This window comes from Anser anser (genome assembly GCF_964211835.1).
Source record: "Anser anser genome assembly, chromosome: 27".
Taxonomy (NCBI): domain Eukaryota; kingdom Metazoa; phylum Chordata; class Aves; order Anseriformes; family Anatidae; genus Anser; species Anser anser.
Genome location: NC_139748.1, coordinates 2,254,506 through 2,272,835, shown reverse-complemented (window position 1 = coordinate 2,272,835; position 18,330 = coordinate 2,254,506). Strand labels below are relative to the sequence as shown.

The window sequence follows — 18,330 nt, the reverse complement described above, 5'->3', positions numbered from 1 at the left end:
AGGTCGATTCACAGTTTATTCATATTTCCTTGCTCCTGAGCTAGGATCATCTAAGTCAGATGAGTCTCTTATTTCTACAAAAAGGGACTCAAATTCATCAACACTTTTTTTTTTTTAACTTAAGGAAAAATTAATGGGACAACTGTCCAGGATTACCTGCTTGTTTGCTCCCACACAAAACCATACAGAGCTGGGGCTGGCTCTGAACAGCAGCACTGCTTGGTACCGCGCTGGGTGCTAGGCTGCCCTTGGGGCCGTGCCTGTCCCCATCCATGGGTGCTGGCTGGGGGTGCAGCAGAGCTGGGGGGTCCTGGGCACCGAGCGGTTTGGGTTCAGCTTCCAGCAACGCCCCAAGCTGAGCGCCCTGCCCAGGCCCAGGAGCCTCTCAGCACTGCATTGGGCATGGAGAAGATCCTCAGCGTAAACCGATCTGTTTCCATAATATTTTCCACTCTTTATGTTCTCAGTCTATAAATATCCCAGAACAGGAGTTGGCTAACTACAATATTTATAACAATATTGCAGAGTAAGCAAACAGAGAGACTTCAGACTATATAATCATGCAATTTCCCTGGCTTTACCAACTCCTCCTGGCTCTGCCAATAAAATCAGAAACGTTATCTGATCCAGTCAGAAGAATTCGTTTCAGATAATGACTGCTAGCAGCAGAGTGTCAGGAAAGCTACGGCAATTATCCACAGAAATAATCTAGCGAACAATTGCCAATAATGATTACACTTCACAACGGTTCTGACTGTGATTAGAGCAGGGGGGAGGAAGGCTTCCTGCAAGGGGAAAGGTCAATGTCAGCTAAATTATTCATTAGGAGTTACTCATGCATACTTATTAAGACCATTCATAGGGCCACAGACACAAACACATCCTAGCCGCTACGAAGCAGAGCTGGCAGCAAAGCTGCAATCACACTTAAACGCAGAGCTAAGTAAGGATGGAGCTCCCACCCAGCCTAGCCTGGGGGCTGGGCTCGGTGCAAAAACCTTGGCCAATTCGCAGTTTCCCTGCTTTATCTGCGGGGCCCTCCCAGCTCATCCCAGACCCCTGCACGGGCTGTGCCTGCTGCCGGCCCCACAGCACCAGGGCCCAGGCCGGATCCAGCTCCACTCCCTGCCAAGGGGTGAAAAAAAAATTTAAAAAAAAAATACAAAAAAAATTACAAAAAAAAAATTCCTCCCACAGCCACAGACCTGAGTGTGAAAAGAGTGTTGTTACCCCCCTCCCCCTGCCCCAATTTTTATTAAGTCTAAAATTAACACTGGAAACAAAACTCATTTCATGTACTCTGAGCATATTATGAAACTCCTCTATTGCACAACACAAGAATTCACTATTACTGACTGTGACTATGTGTCTCAAAGTTCCTTGGGACAGAGGGAATTACCAAAAATGACATTCCAGCTCCGGGTTGAGGGGAGAGTTTCCAGGAGCACATCATTCCCCAATTCTCCCCCTCATTTTCAGCAGCAGAGCAGCAGCCTCAGTAGATTCATCTGAGCTGGGCTTGCCAGGAATAGACCAGGGCCCTGGGAGTACGTGACAGAAAGGGAAATTCAGAGGGCACGGCCCAAGCTTGGCCACCAAGCCCCTGGCCCCGGCTCTCCGGCTCTCCTCCCCTCCCTGCCAAACAGCGAAGACCGCAGGCCGAGTGCTACCGCGGCACGAAGAAGGGGCGTGATCTCTAGTAGCTATCAGATGCAGGGCTGGAAAGGGCTATAGGAAAGCAAAAGAAAATGTAGGTCTGCTTGGAAACTGCTAGCTGCCCTCCGGCACCTCAAAGCTGCAACGCCACCCTTACAGTCACCCAAACCTCGGGCTACTGAGATCCTGAGAACACAGGAAATTCATTCCAGCCTTTTGAAAGGTAGCTCATGAGAAGGTCACTTGAGAGAAAAAGCTAGCGCGTTGAGAATAAACAGATTCGTGTTTTAGAAATAAACGGTGAAGGAAAAATAATCTATGCAGAGGAACAGCCAGCTGTTGTGGATGTCCACGTATTACACGGAAAAGCAGACCAAGGCTGCAAACCGGGATGCAAAGCACGTGCATGACGTGCTGCACGAGAGGAACAACCCACGTCTCCGCAGGTGACCACCACCTGCGAAGGCCACGGGCACACCTGGGACACTTTGCAGAGCTCAGGGACGCGGCTGCATGTGCAGCCCTTGCCTGTCCCCTGCCCTGCAGCTTTGCTTCAGGGTTTTGCTGCTCTCCTGCTCTGACTTTGTGAACCAGTCACCAACTCACCCCCCGTGCTTCCCATCCCCACACACGCAGGGGCAGAAAACCTCAAACAATTTGAAGCTGATGGACTCTGACCAAAGTATTTGACATAGCTTCAGCTGCCATTTCAATATGAGTTGAGAGCCCTTGAAACATAATCTGCTGGCAGAAGCACGTAACCCAGAATAAACTGAAGTCACTCATCAGCAAATATGGGAAGCTGCCTCTGTCCAGTCATGAAATGAAAACCTTTAATCGCTGTGGAGACCTTGGAGGCCCTGTTCTTGTCCCAGGCCCGTGTCAGTCAGAGGCACTGTGTCAGTCGGGCTCCTGGCACGCTGCCTCCCACAGGGGACCTCGTGGGGTCTTGCACGATTAGTATCGCGCTGGGACGGTAATTGCTGTTCCAGGTTTATTTGGGGGCAGTGTGGAAGGTGGTAGGAATTTATATGTATATGTGTGCACACAGAGAGACAGAGCATTATTTGAAAATAGGGCTGGCAGCAAGAAGTTATGTTAGGAACAAGGACACCTGTTAAAGCTGAGTTATGCAATTCCCTTTTCCAGCCCGTTTGACTTCCCTGCTAGCACCAGCTGCACATTTCCGCACCAGGCCAGCAGAGCAGTAAGTGCTCCATATGCTTCCCATGGGAAGATGCTGTAGAGGTTACCAATGGACATCATCGTGGTTAAACTTCTCAGTGAGCAATTTGGATCTGCAAAGCTGGACCGTGCTTCGGCTTGAAGCATAGGTGGATGTGTTAGCCATAACATCCCACGCCACCTCCTCGCTCGGCTGGTCAGAAGTGACACTGTGCGCTCTGAGGTCGTGCTCAAAACACGAACTGAGCTCTGTCTCCCCAGCTGGTTTTACTGGCACCCCCCAAATTCAGAGGCGATCGCAGAGCTGGCAGGAGCAGGACAAACATCCCATGCCTGAGGCTTAAGGAAAGGAAGTTCATTCCTCTTGCCTAAAAGCAAGCATGTGGGTGCCTGTTTTCCTCACCCAGTCTGTTCTCGCATCATCTCCCCTCAGAAAAGCTTTATTTAAAACCTGCCAGGATGACAGTCTGCAAATCCATACTGCACGAGCTGGTCCCAGCTCTCCACACACTGCTGGGGCCCGGCTGCCTCTGCAGCTTGTCTGCGAGGGGATGACGTGATGTCTCAGAGCATATGTGGCAATTTGCACTTGTGGAGCAAAAAAAGATACAGAGAATGGAGGCGGAGGAGGAAAGAAGTGGGAAATTGCCTTTTTCTTCTGTATTCACTGCAGGTAGAGACACATCCCTGCAGCCAAGAACGAGGTGTGTCTGGATGCCAGAGCAGGATGTGATAAGCACAGGGCAGCAAGCCATGGCTGCTGCGCTACCTCTGCTGGGTCAGGAATACAAATTATTCGGTGCAGACCCGCAACGTTAAGAAGCAACACCCTACACCAGGAGCCCTGCGTTGAGCAGGGGGACCCCCTGCGGTCCCATCTGACCACAGTCATTTCCCAGTTCTGAGGATGTTTTTTTTCTGTGCAAAAGACTTGAGTTTGATTCACGACTGGGGTCTAAAAAGCAGATGAGCTGGGGGGCACAGGGCCGTTTTAGTGTGAGGTCCCCTCTTCCAGCACACGTAGGGATCCTGCAGGAGTACCCAGCGGACAGCACGGCCTGGACCAGCACCGAGGCCAGGCTCGTGCAGGTGGCAAGCAGATGTAGCCATCAGATGGTAGCAATAAGGCAGACAGAAGCATTAGAATTAAACACATTTTCACGTCCTTTCTCAGGCATTGCCCTGTATTTTTGGAAACAGCCAAACACAACTTGGTGCTTAGACACAATTGGGAGAAATGTTACCAACCAGCCCTGCCAGCCAGCACCAGGAGGAGCCCTCTGCCACCGCCCGGTGGTCTTGCATTCCCACACTGAGTCGTGCAAGGATTAGGCTCATCTGGTGCCTGCCACCTCGCACCCTCACCCAGCTAGTCTCTCATCACAACATGAGGAGTGTTCTTGGCGATTCTCGCCCTTCATTGCTCACATCCACCACGTGCCCATGAAAAGCAGGTGAGAAAAGGCAGAAAACCTTAGTCCTTGACCTTATGCAAACAACAACATTTTAATATCCCAACTTTCCCAGGGTCAAGGTGTGAGGACCCACAAAATTGCCACATGGACACAAACTGCTTTGCTCTGGGAAGTGGGAAGCAGAGCAGCAACACAAACAGAAGGAAACCAATTTTTCCCTTATCTTGCCTATTCTTTGACAAAAGATTTCACAGTGATGTGGAGGGTGCTCTGGATACCTCCAAATTAAGAAAACAAGCAGAAAAGTCTGTAGCTCTTTTCTAGTTCTGAATAAGTCCTCAGGCTGAAAGCATTGCAGGAGCCCAGAGGACAGAAGCATCTCCTGAGAAGCATTAATCTCATGCAGCAATAACTAGCCAAGGAGCTGGTGCTGCAGAGCCGAATGGCTGTCCTCTGAAGGGGCAGCCAGGCCAGGAACCTGATAATCCGCGTGAAAACCACACCACACCTTCCCTCGGCTACAGCTGGCGGCATCAGCTGCCCATATTGCTATCAAAGCACTATGCTTAGCATTTAAATACAGAGATAAGCTAACCGGGCCTTGAATCACACCTCGCTCGGGAGTCTTTCCACATACATCAGTGCCTTTAGGACTCCAAATCTGGGGCCACCTATTTTTCTCTTTTATTTTCCATTTTCCTCTCGCTTCCCCGCTGACTCGAACAGTCATTTCCTGAGCACTAAGTGATTTCCATTGGTCTGCCTGGTTTCCACCCCCCATCACTTTTCTAATCATCGCCGCAGTCCCTGTGCTATAAATGGCCATACCAAGTCTCTCCTGGCTGTCGCTAGACTGAGCCCACAGCCAAGGCATGGAGCAATCGGTAGTGCAAAGTATAAAGGTTAGAGGGATCTGGAGCCAGAATGCTGGAGCAGACAACGCAGCAGGGGCTGAGATCAGTGCCCGCAGCGAGCGGCCCAGCAGGATTGCAAAAGAGCACCCGGGGGGCCGCGGGGCTGGCGGTGGGGCCAGACAGCTCGCACCCGCCAGCTGGCACGGGGGCATCGGCAGCCAGAGCAACCCCTCATCCCATGCCCTCTGCTGAGATTGCAAAACTGACTCCAGATTTGTACCTATTTGGCACCAAATCATGAGCGAGACGTGTAACAAAAAAAGTCAGAAGAGTCAACAAATAAAATGTCCCACTTTCCATGGGATGGGAAAAGGAAAAAGTGAGTTCAGGGGATTAATTTTTGCTTAAATTGTGAAGTGTTCAATACATGAGGATTTCTCCTTCTGCTAAGATAGGAGCTGGAGTATCCATAACTTGCAGAAGCCATTACAGCTGCAAAACAGAACAGAAGTGAGGGGCTCTGATTCCAGTAAAGGAAAGGTTCACAGATGTGTAGGCTCTAGGTGCCCAAAGGCCCTAAAGCTAGAAGTGGTGAATCCAAATTAACATACCACTGTTAATTGTTCCAAAATCCTTTTAACCCTGGTAGTTATTACACAAACAATTCTGCTTAAGTATAAACAGAAACCGGGAAGAAAAAAAAAATTAAGTCCGACCAGAAATAATTGCTTGCCTTTTTCCCCACCCTTGAGAAGCAGCGGGGGGGTTCTGTGCTCTGCCCAGGAGGTGAGCAACCAGCCCTGCTCCTGGGGAGCCACTGGGAGCCCGAGCGGAGGCGATGCCTGGCTGCAGCTCCCAGGCCTGACAAAGGCCAGGCAGTGCACCAGCAGAGGAGCCAGGGGACATGATGCTCACACCCGCTGGCCAGGGAGCTGCCCCAGCTTCACACCAAGCAGCAGCTCCCAGACGCACACAGCAGGAGGTCTGCAGCCCAGCGAGACCACCGCCAGCTCTGCAACACATCTGCTCGCTGCCACACCTGGGTCTTCAGGTTTAGGGGGAATTAAAGCAGAAGAAAGCTGACTCACTTGAGCTGGATTTCACTGTAGAGAGCCTCATGGAGGTCTGCCATTTCCTTTCCTCTTGAGCACCTCTTCCAAGCACCCTCCCAAATCCCTTCTTGCCTGCCCTGCACTGAACCCGCTCCTTTCTGAGCTCCCCCCACTGCAGCTGCATTTTCAGACCAACACAGAAAGGCTTTAGGAAGTGTTCGTGTCACAGACATCACCCTTGGCAGAGAACAGAGCTTAAAATGCTACAGAATTATCCATAAACTCTGAGTTTGATGGTGGCTTTGGAGCCTGGGAATCTGCAGCTGGCTGCAATGCTATCCCCTGAGCACGACTTCCTACCCCCACACAACCGAGGAATTGGAAACAGCCGCTCGGCTCAGCAGCTTTTCCAGTGAAAGACCTGGAATGCTCCCACTTTGACAACTGAAATATGAGTTCAGTTTATAGCTGAAGAGGCTGGGGATCAGAAGGCTTGGGATTCTTTTCGATGCAAAAGCTTCCATTTTGGCCCCTTCACAGCCCCTTCCCATGAGCCATGCTCAGCTCCTCTGCTCTAACAAGGGGACAGAGGAGGACTCCAGGGCTGGAGGGGACACGACAGACTGTGCAGTGACCCCACGAGATCGGGAGGGGAATAATACCTGAAGTAGGTTAAAGACATCACTGTAAAGGGCAGGAAGGACGGGTAAAGGCATTAGCATCCCCACGCGGGGTTCAGGAGCGCGGAGCAGGGAGGAGCACGTACCTCTCCGTGGGGCGTGCAGTACGTCTCGGGCTTGGTGAGGCCGCAGGTGGAGGAGGCTCGCAGGTGCTGGACTCGTCCCAGCAGGAGATCCCCCCCGGGTGGGTAGCAGGCGCCGCTGGAGCAGTCGTGCTGTGCGCCCAGCAGCCGCAGAGAGGCTGGAACAGCAGGAGAGGACTTGGGGCTGGGGCAGGGTGGCACGCGGTCATCAACCAGCAGCCCTGCCACTTCCCACAACAGATCAGCTACCAGGTCGTGTGTGGGACAAAGCCACAAATGCGCACACCAGAAAGGACAAGGGTATTTAGCCCCTGAATTGCCTTCGTTTTAAAAAGTACAAAGCACTTAAAACACCTTCTGTTAGCTATTACTTCTGAAACTCTTCCTTGACGTGACACCTACCCAAAATCCCCTGTGTCTGGGTTTCAGGGATGCTCAGTTCCCTGCCCATTGTGCTGAACAGCCCACACTGGTTTTCCCCATTTACCTCCAGACCCCTAAAGCAGGATGCTCAGGTCAGAGAGAAACCTTTTGCCAAAGGACCAGCACTGTTATTGAACACCAATCTCCCAGTTGCTGCCACAATACTGCTACTAATACAGCACTTACTCTAGCAGCATTTATTAGCCTCATATACTTCCTATCATTCACTTCTCATCAATAAACTTAATTTTCCAATTCCCTTTGCAAGACGTTTAGCTGTACATAAACCCACCTCGCTTAAATCATGGTACACATGGAGGCTCTAGGCAATATAACTCACTTCATTACTCATATACAACCCCAATTAAAAGAGAAAGGTCATTTCCAATAGGCAGCAAACATTTAGTCAGCTTTCCACCATTTTTTCTAGAAACACTGTACGGCAAGCCTTACCCAGGAGGACAAATAATGCCCATGGCCAAAGCTGGCAGCGAGACTCCATACTGGCGAGGACAAGGACACACCTAAGGAGGAATATGCAGCGTAAGCAAAAACGAGCAGAAAATGTCAGCTTAAACCTCTGCCTGGGTCCTTCACATTCCTTACTTTTCTATGGTGAGGTAATTTTAATTGGCCTACAACACAGCAGCATGGGTGATAATCAGGAATAACAGAGGAAGATCAGCCCCTCAGACCGTGCAGCAAAACAAACCCGCACAAAGAATCCCGGCTTCTCTTTGGACTCACGAAGCACACCCAGGATCCTCCCAAGCTGTGCAAAGACAGCCCTCTCACCCCGACGCTATCTTTGGATCTTTATGGTATTGCAGAGGTGAACCACAGAGGCGGGCACAGCTCCTCGCCCCCAGCAGAGCTGATTTCTGCTTGTCCGGCTCCTGGGGACTTCGAGGAGCCGCAGACCCAGCACGGCCACCGCAGCGGGCAGGGAGCGGTGCCAGCACCGCCAGGGACGATGCGGCGATGAGCCCGGCAGCCGCCCTGCCCTGTGTCCTCCAGCCCCACCCTTGCTGTGCTTCCAGATCAAAGCGCCCGATGGCCGGGAGCCTCGGGCTTGCAGAAATGCTGCAGAGAAGTGCATGCCGCGGGGTTTCTGCGGGGAGCCCCGCAGGACAGCACGTAGGAACAGCCACCAGCATGCTCCTGCGTCAAGAAGCTTCCCCTGTCACCTTCCCGGTGTGACCAGGAGCCCCGTTCCCAGTCCCCACGACGTCCCCAGTCCCCTCGGCGTCCCCACATACCTGGCTGACGGCGAGGGCTCTCCCCGGCGCTACCTGCGGCTGATCCACAATCGCAGCAGCCTCTGAGAGCTGCCTCCGTCCTCCCTCGGTTTTTAACAGATGGCTGCCTCACCTGGGAGAGAGGTGCCTGTGGGTGTAGTAACGATAAAGGCGTGATTCAGGCGTCCGCAGGCATCCCCACCCAGTTCCCAGGGAGCTCCGGACAGCTCCCAGACAGGGCGCACCGCCGCAGACAGCTGTCACTTGGGACCGGGATGACGGCAGCGTGAACAAGCGGCTGTGCAGGTAGCTGGCAGCGAGCACCTCGGGACACATCCCTGTAGCCATGGGACATGTCTGAGGTGTGCCTGGGGCTCGGGTGGGCGCTGCCAGGACATCACCAGGCTGCCTGAAACCCGCTCACACCAGTGCCAGGGCTGCACGGCGCCTACCCTCTAGGGCAGGTTTTGTGGGTTTGTGTAGCGGGATCAGCCCCACAGCAACAGGGCAGCGCCGCTATCAGTGCCTGAACCCGGCAATTTAAAGCCCGATCAGGGACTTCTGTGTGAGTTACGATTGCACTGTGTATTCACATCGCAGGCTTCAGCCTGCAGACGACCTTGAGCACAGAGACGGGGCTGTACAGGGCTCACAGACCCTCTCCTGCCTCCGGTAGCAGAGTTCCTCAAGGCACAAAATAATTCTCAAGCTCAGCTTACATTATCTACAGAATGTAATACCATAAACTAACCAGCTGTAAAAAAATTCAAAGAAGAGTCAAATTTTCTAAGAAACAATTTTCATTTGGGTACCTAGGAAAGTGCCAGGATTTCCAAAGGCACTCTGTATTTATCAAACCAGGATGGATTTAATATCACCTTGGGAGCCCATGGAAAAGCCAGACCCATAGCTTCATGCCCAGCTGATGACAGCAGCCCGTCTCCCTGCTTCAGACCTCACGCAGACCTCTCTTATGCTTTACACCTCAGTGGTCACCGCTACTTTACATCAGTATTAATGGAAACAGTCTCATAAGTTTATTTTTTTACTATGCCAGCAACAAGTATGAGGTAGCACCAGAGGCTTTTTCTTGCCCCGTTTTTTTTCTTTTTTCTCTCTCTCTCTCTTTTTTTTTTTCCCAGTTTCTAACATCTGTTTAAACTGGCAGCTGTTCCATGTGTGCGGTGGGGAGCCCAGCCCAGCAGCTCGCTGCACCCCCAGTGCCCCCAGGCACCTCTCACAAGCTGTGCTGCAGCTGGAGCCAGAGGTGGAAAGCTCCGCATTTACCTTGCCAAATCCCCCAAACCATGCAGACCCCCCCCCCCAAGCTCTTGTTCTATCAAACTGTTTTTATGGTCTAAGCCAATACTCAGAAAAAAACTCACACTGAGTCTTTGCTATTTACTTTACTGACTCAACCCCAACATCGCATCCTGCCCTGCTGCCGGGGGCTCAGATGATCGCGCCGGACGACTCCGGGTCCGTGCGCCTGTGCCTGTGCTGTGGGTGCTACCTACCTCCCCATCCTCACACCGAGCAGCACGGGCACTGAGGCTCAGGAGCTCAGAGAAATGGTACACGACAGAGCTGGAAAAAAATACTGTCCCTAAGGCTATAAAATGTGAAGTGTTGGTTCCGCATCCGCCTCTGCCTAGGTGTGCCCGCGGCCTTGGCGAGCAGGGAGCAGGGCTGGGCGTGCCGGCCCTGAGCCACCGCTCAGCAATGCGGTAACGCCGCATTCCTGCGCCTGCTGCAAAGATGCCTCCTCCTGTAAGATGCCTCCTCCTGTCTCGGCCGGCTGAGCAGGGGAAGTGGAAGGAAACACTGAAGCGATTTTCAGAGAAAGAGAGAGGAAACGCGCAGCCAGCTCAGGTACCTCCCTGCGCACCGCTCGGCGGGCAAGGCTGAGGGTGATGGACACAGCAATCCTGTGAGCCTAGGCTGAACGCCTGCAGCTGGGTGCCTCTTCGGTCTGGTGTAAAGTCAAACCCAAGAGCACTAAGCCAAGCAGGTCAGTTTAATGCTCATTCCATCAGAAACCGCACTGCTGACGCCAGGGAGGACCAGCCGCCCTCCGACCCATCCGAGCTGTCCCCAGTCTCCATGCAGCCAAGCTGTTCAGTTCATCTTCCCACTAGTTCCCTCCAGACTTTCCTTCCCCACGTAAATCAGGCCCAGCAGCAGCAGAACAGAGGCACCGCACGGTGACAACTCTTGGGAAGCCCACCAACGCCGCACACCGACCATGCCAGAGCCAGCAGTGCTGAGCTCCAGGCTGCTCTGAAATGTCAAAACTCCAGCCCAGGTTACTGCAAAGCACGGGCTGCTGCAATTCGCCCATGCAAACAAAGGTAGGCCTGGAAAATGCTACCTTAACCACAAGCTTTTCAAATGAGCTATCCAAACCACCTTCAGCCAGCCTTTGCTCCTCCAGGCTGTCCCAGCAGCTTGCCAAAACAAGGTGAGCAGTCACCTGGCATTCCAGGCTCGGCAAGTTCAAACAAGAACAAGAGTGGGAACAGCCTCCTTTACAGAATACCTACTGCAAAGCAGTAAGTCACACACAAAAAAGAGGAGAAAAAAAAAAAAAAAGCCGTTGCTGGAAGCGTCTCCTCCAGATGAGATGCACCACATGGAGCCGCTCCCTCCTCGTGCTCAGTGACATTCCTGTGGACAGGATCATTTCAGCTCCTGCTCTGTGGTGTGTGTGTGTGATCAGCCTTGCAGCTTGTGTATCCTACCCCTGAGGTGCTCATCAGAGGCAGGAGAGCCCCACTGTATGCGATCCTATACCCATGGCATGGGCTGGCATCAGCAGGTCCTAGTGCCAGCAATGGTCTGAAGGGGACACACAACAGAGGACCCTGTCCCTTCCACAACAGCAGCAACCAAGAGAGATGCTGCTGGGTTGGGTTTAAATTTCAGGTGGAGAGAGGTCTCAACGTTTAGAACAGAAACGCATCACAGCCAGTGGTTCAAAAGCTCACCTTCCTGTGAGGGTGGGAAGAGCAGCCCATGCACATTGGCCAGTGTCACAAGCTCACACTGTAACAGCTAGCGAACACCAAGCCCCTGCTTTTAAAATTAAGGCCCCCAGCTTGACAAGCAGACAGAGCCCAGCACCACGTGCCTTCAGGTCACCGGGCTCTGAGCTGGGTGCCGAGGCGGGATGAGTGGGATGAGCAGGATGAGCGGGATGAGCCACGGCACGAGGGAGGCACCGCGGGCAAATACTCCCCAGGTGCTGTGCCCGGTGTGAACCCAGTAGTGAGTGCCCCCGGGCAGCCAGAGCTGAAAAGGATGAGTCGTGTGTGAGTAGCTTTGTTTTGTTTCCTCCCTCCTATGTTTGCTGTCTGTTGGGGTGAAAGGCACACAAGTGCCTTAGTCTGTCGGGAGCTTTTCCAGGGATACCGTCCGAATACAGCAGCTTTCGATCCAGTTGTCGAGGCGTGACACCCGTTAGCAAGCACTGACCAGCCCTGAATGGCTGCCTTCAATTACTTTAAGTCTCTCTCTGCTGAGCTCAGAGGAACACAAAAGTAACTGGAAATCAGGGGCAGAGCACTGCTTGCAAGGACACTTAATCTCTTGAAACATAAAACCTCCATTACAGGAAAAAGGACACTAACTTAGTATAACTCTATAGCACTGGAGCTACACGAGAAGAAGAAAATCGGGGAAAATCTGTTCAGAGGTAAGAAACCCTGCCAGTGTCACAGCTTTTGGGCAGCTGTCTCCACTGACTTCAGTAACAAAACGATGTTTCCTCCACAGAATCTTTTAATTTCCTATTTTAATTAAACCCGGCCGGCAAACCACCTCCTCACTACGGCACGTGCAGATGAGCTAAAACACTGCCTTTGCTAATTGTCATCTTCTAAAAGCGTTTCAGGAATTTCTAACGCAGTTCCAGCTCATCTCCTGAAACCCCTACGCCTGCTTTGAAAACAAATAAAACTTTGAACTGAAAAATCATTGACCTAGTTTAGGTCTAAATGGGGTTACCCCAGGGGCTTGTTGCAGGGCGCAGCGCCCTCGGGCCCAGCCTGCGGCCTGCTGCCCCTCCACACGCCTGCTCTGCGGCCACGGGCGTGATAGCAGGCAGGCAGAGGGGCCTGGGCAGCCTGCCTGTTTCCACTGGCAGGTTGGACACAACTATAATTGCAGGGGAACATCTTTATTTTGGTCATGTCCCCATTGTCTAAAGGAGAAATCATCCCGTTAGGATAGCAGGCGGCTGCAGGCTGGAGGATTTGGAGGCGGCTTTTTCGGGCCATGGCAGGGGAGCAGGGAGGGGTTTCCTACGCTCCCACCCCTGCTGGCCAGCAGGGACCCTCAGCACAGCCCTGTGCCCACAACAATCAACAGCAGGAGGGTTAAAATAATTTCAAGAGCTCCCTCTAAGCCCCGTGTCCTCTTTGACACCGCGAGTGATGACTGCAGGGGAAGTCACACTATTTTCTGCTCCCGACTGCCAGTTTGTTCCTCCCCCCACCTGCTGGAGTTGAAACCAGGGACTCAGCTTGTGCAGGTTTTGATCCTGCTGTGGTAAACCCATGTTTTTCCCCATCTTTGCCCCACGTGTCCCCATCCCTCTGCTCCCCAGCTGCTCCGGCTGTTCCCGGGCATCTCCAACCACACCGGGGCCAGCCGCCCATGCTGAGTGGTGCCAGCACCGCTCAGCCCCCGCCGCCACAGGGTCCAGAAGAGCCTGAGCCTTGTCCGGGCATGGACACGTGGAAGATGAGGCAACAAATACTCCCACCTCATCTTGCTGCTGCTGAGATGCAGGGATGACGCTAAGCCACGTTTTGGGAAGTTTCACTGACAGCCAGAGGTCACCTCCGTGGCTCTGCAAAGCCCAGAGCTGCGAGTGGAGCTGGGCAGGGGGGGCCTCGTCCAACCCAGGCGTGTGGCCAGCCACACACAGCTAGTCAGGAGCCCTCAGACTCGCTGTTTGTGCACAAACGTGTTGTGTTAACTGCATTTGAACCCCTTCTCCAAGGTAAATTATATTAAATGAAAATACAGTATTCGGATTCAGAATTGCCCCTCCAGTGCATCCCCCTGCAGCAGCTCCGAGCATCCCCGGGAGCATCAGCACCATCATCCCCATGCAACACGAGCCGCAGCAGCAGGACACGGCTTAACCACAGGCAGAGCTCCCCGGGAGCAGCCCCATGCAGCACAGCCTGTGCCCTGCGGCCATTTCAGAGCAGCCTCACCTGAGCTGGTGGCTCCGGCGCTGGGCACAGCACGGCTCCGGCCGAGCTCAGCACGTGCGGGGCCAGGGGCATCGCCTGGCGAGCCATCGCACGCCCCGGCCTCCCTGCCGCCAGTATTTAGGTTAAACCTCGGGTGCTTATGCCGCTTTGCGAATTCAGGCAGAGCTCTTCTTCCAGATGACGTTAAACTCTTGTCATTTTCCCAGCTATAATGCCCGGCTTAATCAAAATTGCAATTAAGCCTGACAACCTCCTTGTGTGGACTCTCCTAAATAAGATTAGGAACAGCTAAAATTAGTCTAATTTAATGTTAATCATTAATCCTTTTATCCATTCTTAATCCAATTTAAATGTCCACACAACGAGCCTGCACAGACTTTGTTACTCCAGTTTAAAACAAAACTGAATTAAATATTATTTAGTTAAATCAACACAACTTGAGTGCTGCCATAGGAAGCATTTGCCACAGAGGAATTATCAGCTGCTTGGGTAACCCTCGACATTATCCCGAGCACTGCGTGCTCCCTGCAGCTCCAGCTCTTAGTATGCTGTGCTTGCAGACATCCCCATCTATATTTTATTAATACAAAGTTCCTTTTCTAGCCCCCAGGTTGGAAAAGAGGCTTTCAAATAAACGGTTCAGGAGGCAAAGAAAAATCCTGTCTCAATTTTATTTTTATTTTTAAGGCAAAATGTCATGATTCAAGCACTTCACGCTGACCTTTGTTTCTGGGATTACACCCTGCACAGCTCGGAGCTTTCTGATGTTTGTGCAGGGCCCAAGCAGCTTGCAGCACTCACCGCTTGCCCAGGCTGGAAAGGGAGACCACATCTCACGCTGTAGCAGCCAGCCCTGGCTGCAGGAACAGTGACCTTGAACTTTTCCTGTCTAATTGCTGTCTCCTCCAGCTATCTTTTCTGCAATGTTCATTTTTCAAGACACTGCAGAAGGGAAAAATGTGGCTTAAATATAAGAATTGGCCACAACCTTTGCTGCCAAGTTGGCAGAAAAGATAAGGACTTTATTTTAAGAAGCAAAAAAAAAAAAAAAAAAGACACTAAGGAGGGATAGACAAGTCTTTAGCAACTTTTACAGCCAGTCTTGCAATACAATTTCCTAAGTGCATTCAAAACTTGCAAAAAGAAAAAAACACCCCCGAGTTTTCACTGGCAGAGGTTCCTTGGAGCCCTGCTTGCAGCGCAAGCTCTCCCACCCCATGTGACTGTGGGGAAACTTTCAGCCTCCCCACTACGTGCGGGATGTGAGGAGCAGGAGGTGAGTCACTCGCTCACATGCGCCCAGGGAAGAGCTCAGCAAGGAAGAGAAAAAAAAAAAAAAAGCCAACACATTTAATGAACACTTTCCTTTGTGAGGATCCCAGGTATTCACCTCCCACCACTGCTGAGCCTCACATGGCCAGTGAGTCGTGCACCCAGGTGTGCCAGGAGAGAAGGGGAGGAAAACAGCACGAGGACTGCAAATAGAAGCTTGGCATTGCCATCCTGACACAAGGCAGACTTTAGATTCATTTAATTTTGACCCAGTCCAGTGATTTTAGGGCATAATTTGGGCAATATTGCCTCTTAGAGCAGTTTTTCAGAAGGGAAGGTGTTTAGATCCTTGAAGAAGAGGAAAGAAGTGACACGGATAACTGACACAAGCTCCAGGAATTCCCAAATTCCTTGAATTTCTCTCCGTGCCTCTTTCCCCCTCAGAGAGACGAAGCCAGTGCTGGCTCCCTGGCTGTGTCCCACCCACGCTGGGTGCAGGGGCAGGAAGGTGTCAGAGGGGTCTCTCCCAGGCAGGCTGTGCTAAAAGCCAGCTCAGGGGCATCAAGCCCCCCCCCCCGCACCACCATCCCCCCATCCCATGTGCTGTGGGGAGGCAGGTGGAGAGCCCCCCCGTTTCCCCTGCTGCTTGGAGGATGAGCCCTGTTTTGGTCCCTGTGGGGCTGAGCCTCACCAGGGCTCGTGGCCATCCAGCCACCCCGGAGGAGACCCAGGGGAGCCAGCAGTCTCCTTCACAGCATCGTTCACCGAGGCTCTCTCTGGGCTTTACCTCTCTCCACAGACACCACCAGCCCCTGCGCATCAGCTCGCACCACATGTATTTACGTAGGCTGCCCTAGCAGAGAAACCCCCAGCATCTCAGCCATACTGATCGGGTGGGAAGCCTGTCCGGACCCTGCAAATTCAGAAGCTGTCGGTCCCAGCAGCTCCTCGTGGCTTTAGCTAAGGTCAGCAGCAGCTGAGGGGTACGCGGCTCTCCCGGCCGGAGCAGCATACGTGCGCTGACGGAGCCGGCAGCAGAAGGGCAGCGGCGCAGTTGATGCAACGGGCTGTATGTTATTGATGCAACGCTCTTGGGCAGCGAGCCAGGGAAGAAGTGTGACAGTGCCGAGTTCTTTTCTCCCCAAAAAGGAAATATGCTGTCCTTTTTGTGAATCATAAGGGAGTTAAGATTACAATGGGGTGTTACGGAGTTTCAGCATCAAACACAGGGAAGTGACAATATGATCTAACAGGCAGCCTGGAGGTTTCACTGCGGGGGTCATTTCCAGTTACTCTGATTCCCAACAAACCAAGGTGCCGTCCCACGCTGCATCCAGCAGCTTTCTGCCGGCTCCCTTGGCCACGAGCCGCGCGTGAAGCCTTTAACAAATACCCTCACACCGCAACATCTCCGTTGTGCTCGCCGAGACGCGTTTTACCTGCCTCGCTGTGAGAAGGGGCAGCAGGAAGACACGAAGTTTTACTGACCCCACCAGCCGAGGGAAGCCCAGCCCCGAGCCCCCCACCCCAGCACCCCGCCTGGGAGCTGCCCACACGCTCTCTGTCCCCTCGCACCCCCCCGAGGCGCCCGCTACCGCCCGCAGCACGGCTCCCAGCGCCCGCTCGGGCCAGCCCCGCTGCCAAGCGGCCCCCGGGGGACTGCCGGGGGCTGGCCCGGCTCCTGCGGGCAGCGGGGGGGGGGCACCGGGGGACCCGTGCTAGCGGCGTGCTCGCGGCGTGCCCGGCCCCCCCGCTTCGGCCCCGCCCGCCCCGGCGGCGATATAAGGCGGGGGCAGCGGGCGGCCGGCAGCAGCTGCAGAGCCGAGCCGCGGCCAGACCAGCAGAGCCGAGCCGAGCCAGCCCGCAGCGCTCACCGCCCCTGCCCCGGCCCCGCAGCAGCCGCCTCTGGTAAGGGGGAGCCCGGGGGGACGCGGGGGGACGCTGCGCGAAATGCGGGGGGATGCTGCGGGGACCCCCCCTTCCCGCAGCCCCGAGCATCTGCTGAGCCGCGGGGCTCCTCCACCGGCTGCGTTCTCCTCTGGCAGAAATTAAAATTCCCCACGTACACGTGGCCGGGGGTGGCTGTAGGGAGCGGGGGCCGAGGGGAGCGCTCTGACACTGCTGGAGAAAGCCGCCGGATTTAACTAACATGCCTCTCCCTCGCTCTTCCCCTGTAGAACTGACATCTTCCAAACCTGCTGCAAAAAAAATAAAAAATGGAAACCATGCATGAGCTGATCCCCTTTGCCAAAGAACTGCTCAGCCAGAAGCCCAACAGGAAAATGGTCAAGCTGTACATGCTGGGCAGTGTGCTGGCCTTCTTCGGTGTGGTCATCGGTCTGGTGGAGGCAGTGTGCAGTCCTTTCACCTCCGAAGGGAGGCTAGAGGAGGAGGAGGAGAAGAAACCTGCCCCGACACGAGGGCAAATGCTTCCTCAGAAACAGGAGGATTTGATCTTGGAAAAGAGCAAGAAGCCGGTGGTGATGCAGCGGGCCCTGGTGACCAGGCAGCATGCCTCCTAAGAGCCCCACAGCCTGAGTGGTGTCTGCTGAGCAACCAAGCACAAGAGACTCTGCTGTCCTGTTGTACCTGGTGGTGGTTCCAGCAAGAAGAGCGAAGGTTTGGCTGACTGAGGGAGACCGCAAGTGCAAGACTTGAAAGAAATGAATGGTTATAATTTGCTGCTGTGCAGCAGTAGGAAAAAATACCTTTTGTTGGTATAAAAATGTGCAAGATGCACAGCATGGTTTCTTATTTTTATTACAGATGCATTTTACAACATTTTGCAAAATCAATAAATATTTTATATGGTACCAGTGCTCTCTAGCTGCATTCATTTCAAACTCTCCTCTTACAGATTTGCGAACGGGTTTCACTTGCAACTCTGCAGAAGTCACTGCACCCCCTTGCTGAACAGCAGCGGGCAGTGACCAGACCTGCTCAATGGAGCTCCCTCCCTTGGTGTGGCTGCTCTGGGGCCAAGGGGTTGGGGTTTCCTAACTCCAGCAGCTGCTCCGTTCCAAAAATGGGTCAGCAGGGGTGGGGAGGAGGTGGCCTTGTGTGACAGACACATTCCCAAAGTTAGAGGTGGGTGTTCCACCTTCCTGGGGTTATCTGAGTTTGATGGCACAGATTCCTGTCTCTGCTATGAGATCTCTTACTGGGCTCCTTCACAAGCCTGTCACTGACACCTGATCATGGAAAATAATATTAGCTGCCACTATAACAGGCATGTCACAGCTGGAGA

At 53.2% G+C, this 18,330-nt stretch overlaps 2 protein-coding genes across 6 annotated transcripts in view; one reads left to right on the top strand and one right to left on the bottom strand.

The window, feature by feature from the left end:
• The window catches only part of LAMB3 (laminin subunit beta 3), a 33,179-nt gene extending 16,490 nt beyond the window's left edge, over nt 1-16,689 (bottom strand). Inside the window, exons 1-4 of one of the 5 annotated variants that reach the window (XM_083812477.1) lie at nt 16,523-16,689; nt 8,608-8,734; nt 7,802-7,872; nt 6,929-7,083 (exon numbers count right to left, since the gene is read on the bottom strand). In XM_083812477.1, the coding sequence (XP_083668603.1) occupies nt 6,929-7,083; nt 7,802-7,850 (204 nt within the window). In that variant the 5' untranslated portion in view covers nt 7,851-7,872; nt 8,608-8,734; nt 16,523-16,689. Of the gene's footprint in view, nt 1-6,928; nt 7,084-7,801; nt 7,873-8,607; nt 9,159-10,103; nt 10,770-16,522 lie in introns of those variants that run through there. The other 4 variants (XM_083812476.1, XM_083812475.1, XM_083812478.1 and 1 more) reach the window with 4 other exon arrangements.
• A 157-nt stretch (nt 16,690-16,846) lies between these two features.
• G0S2 (G0/G1 switch 2) lies at nt 16,847-17,896 on the top strand. Its single transcript, XM_083812480.1, has 2 exons — nt 16,847-16,991; nt 17,261-17,896. The coding sequence occupies exon 2, from the start codon at nt 17,300-17,302 to the stop codon at nt 17,603-17,605; it is 306 nt and encodes a 101-aa protein (XP_083668606.1). The 5' UTR covers nt 16,847-16,991; nt 17,261-17,299; the 3' UTR covers nt 17,606-17,896.
• Nucleotides 17,897-18,330: the final 434 nt, after the last annotated feature.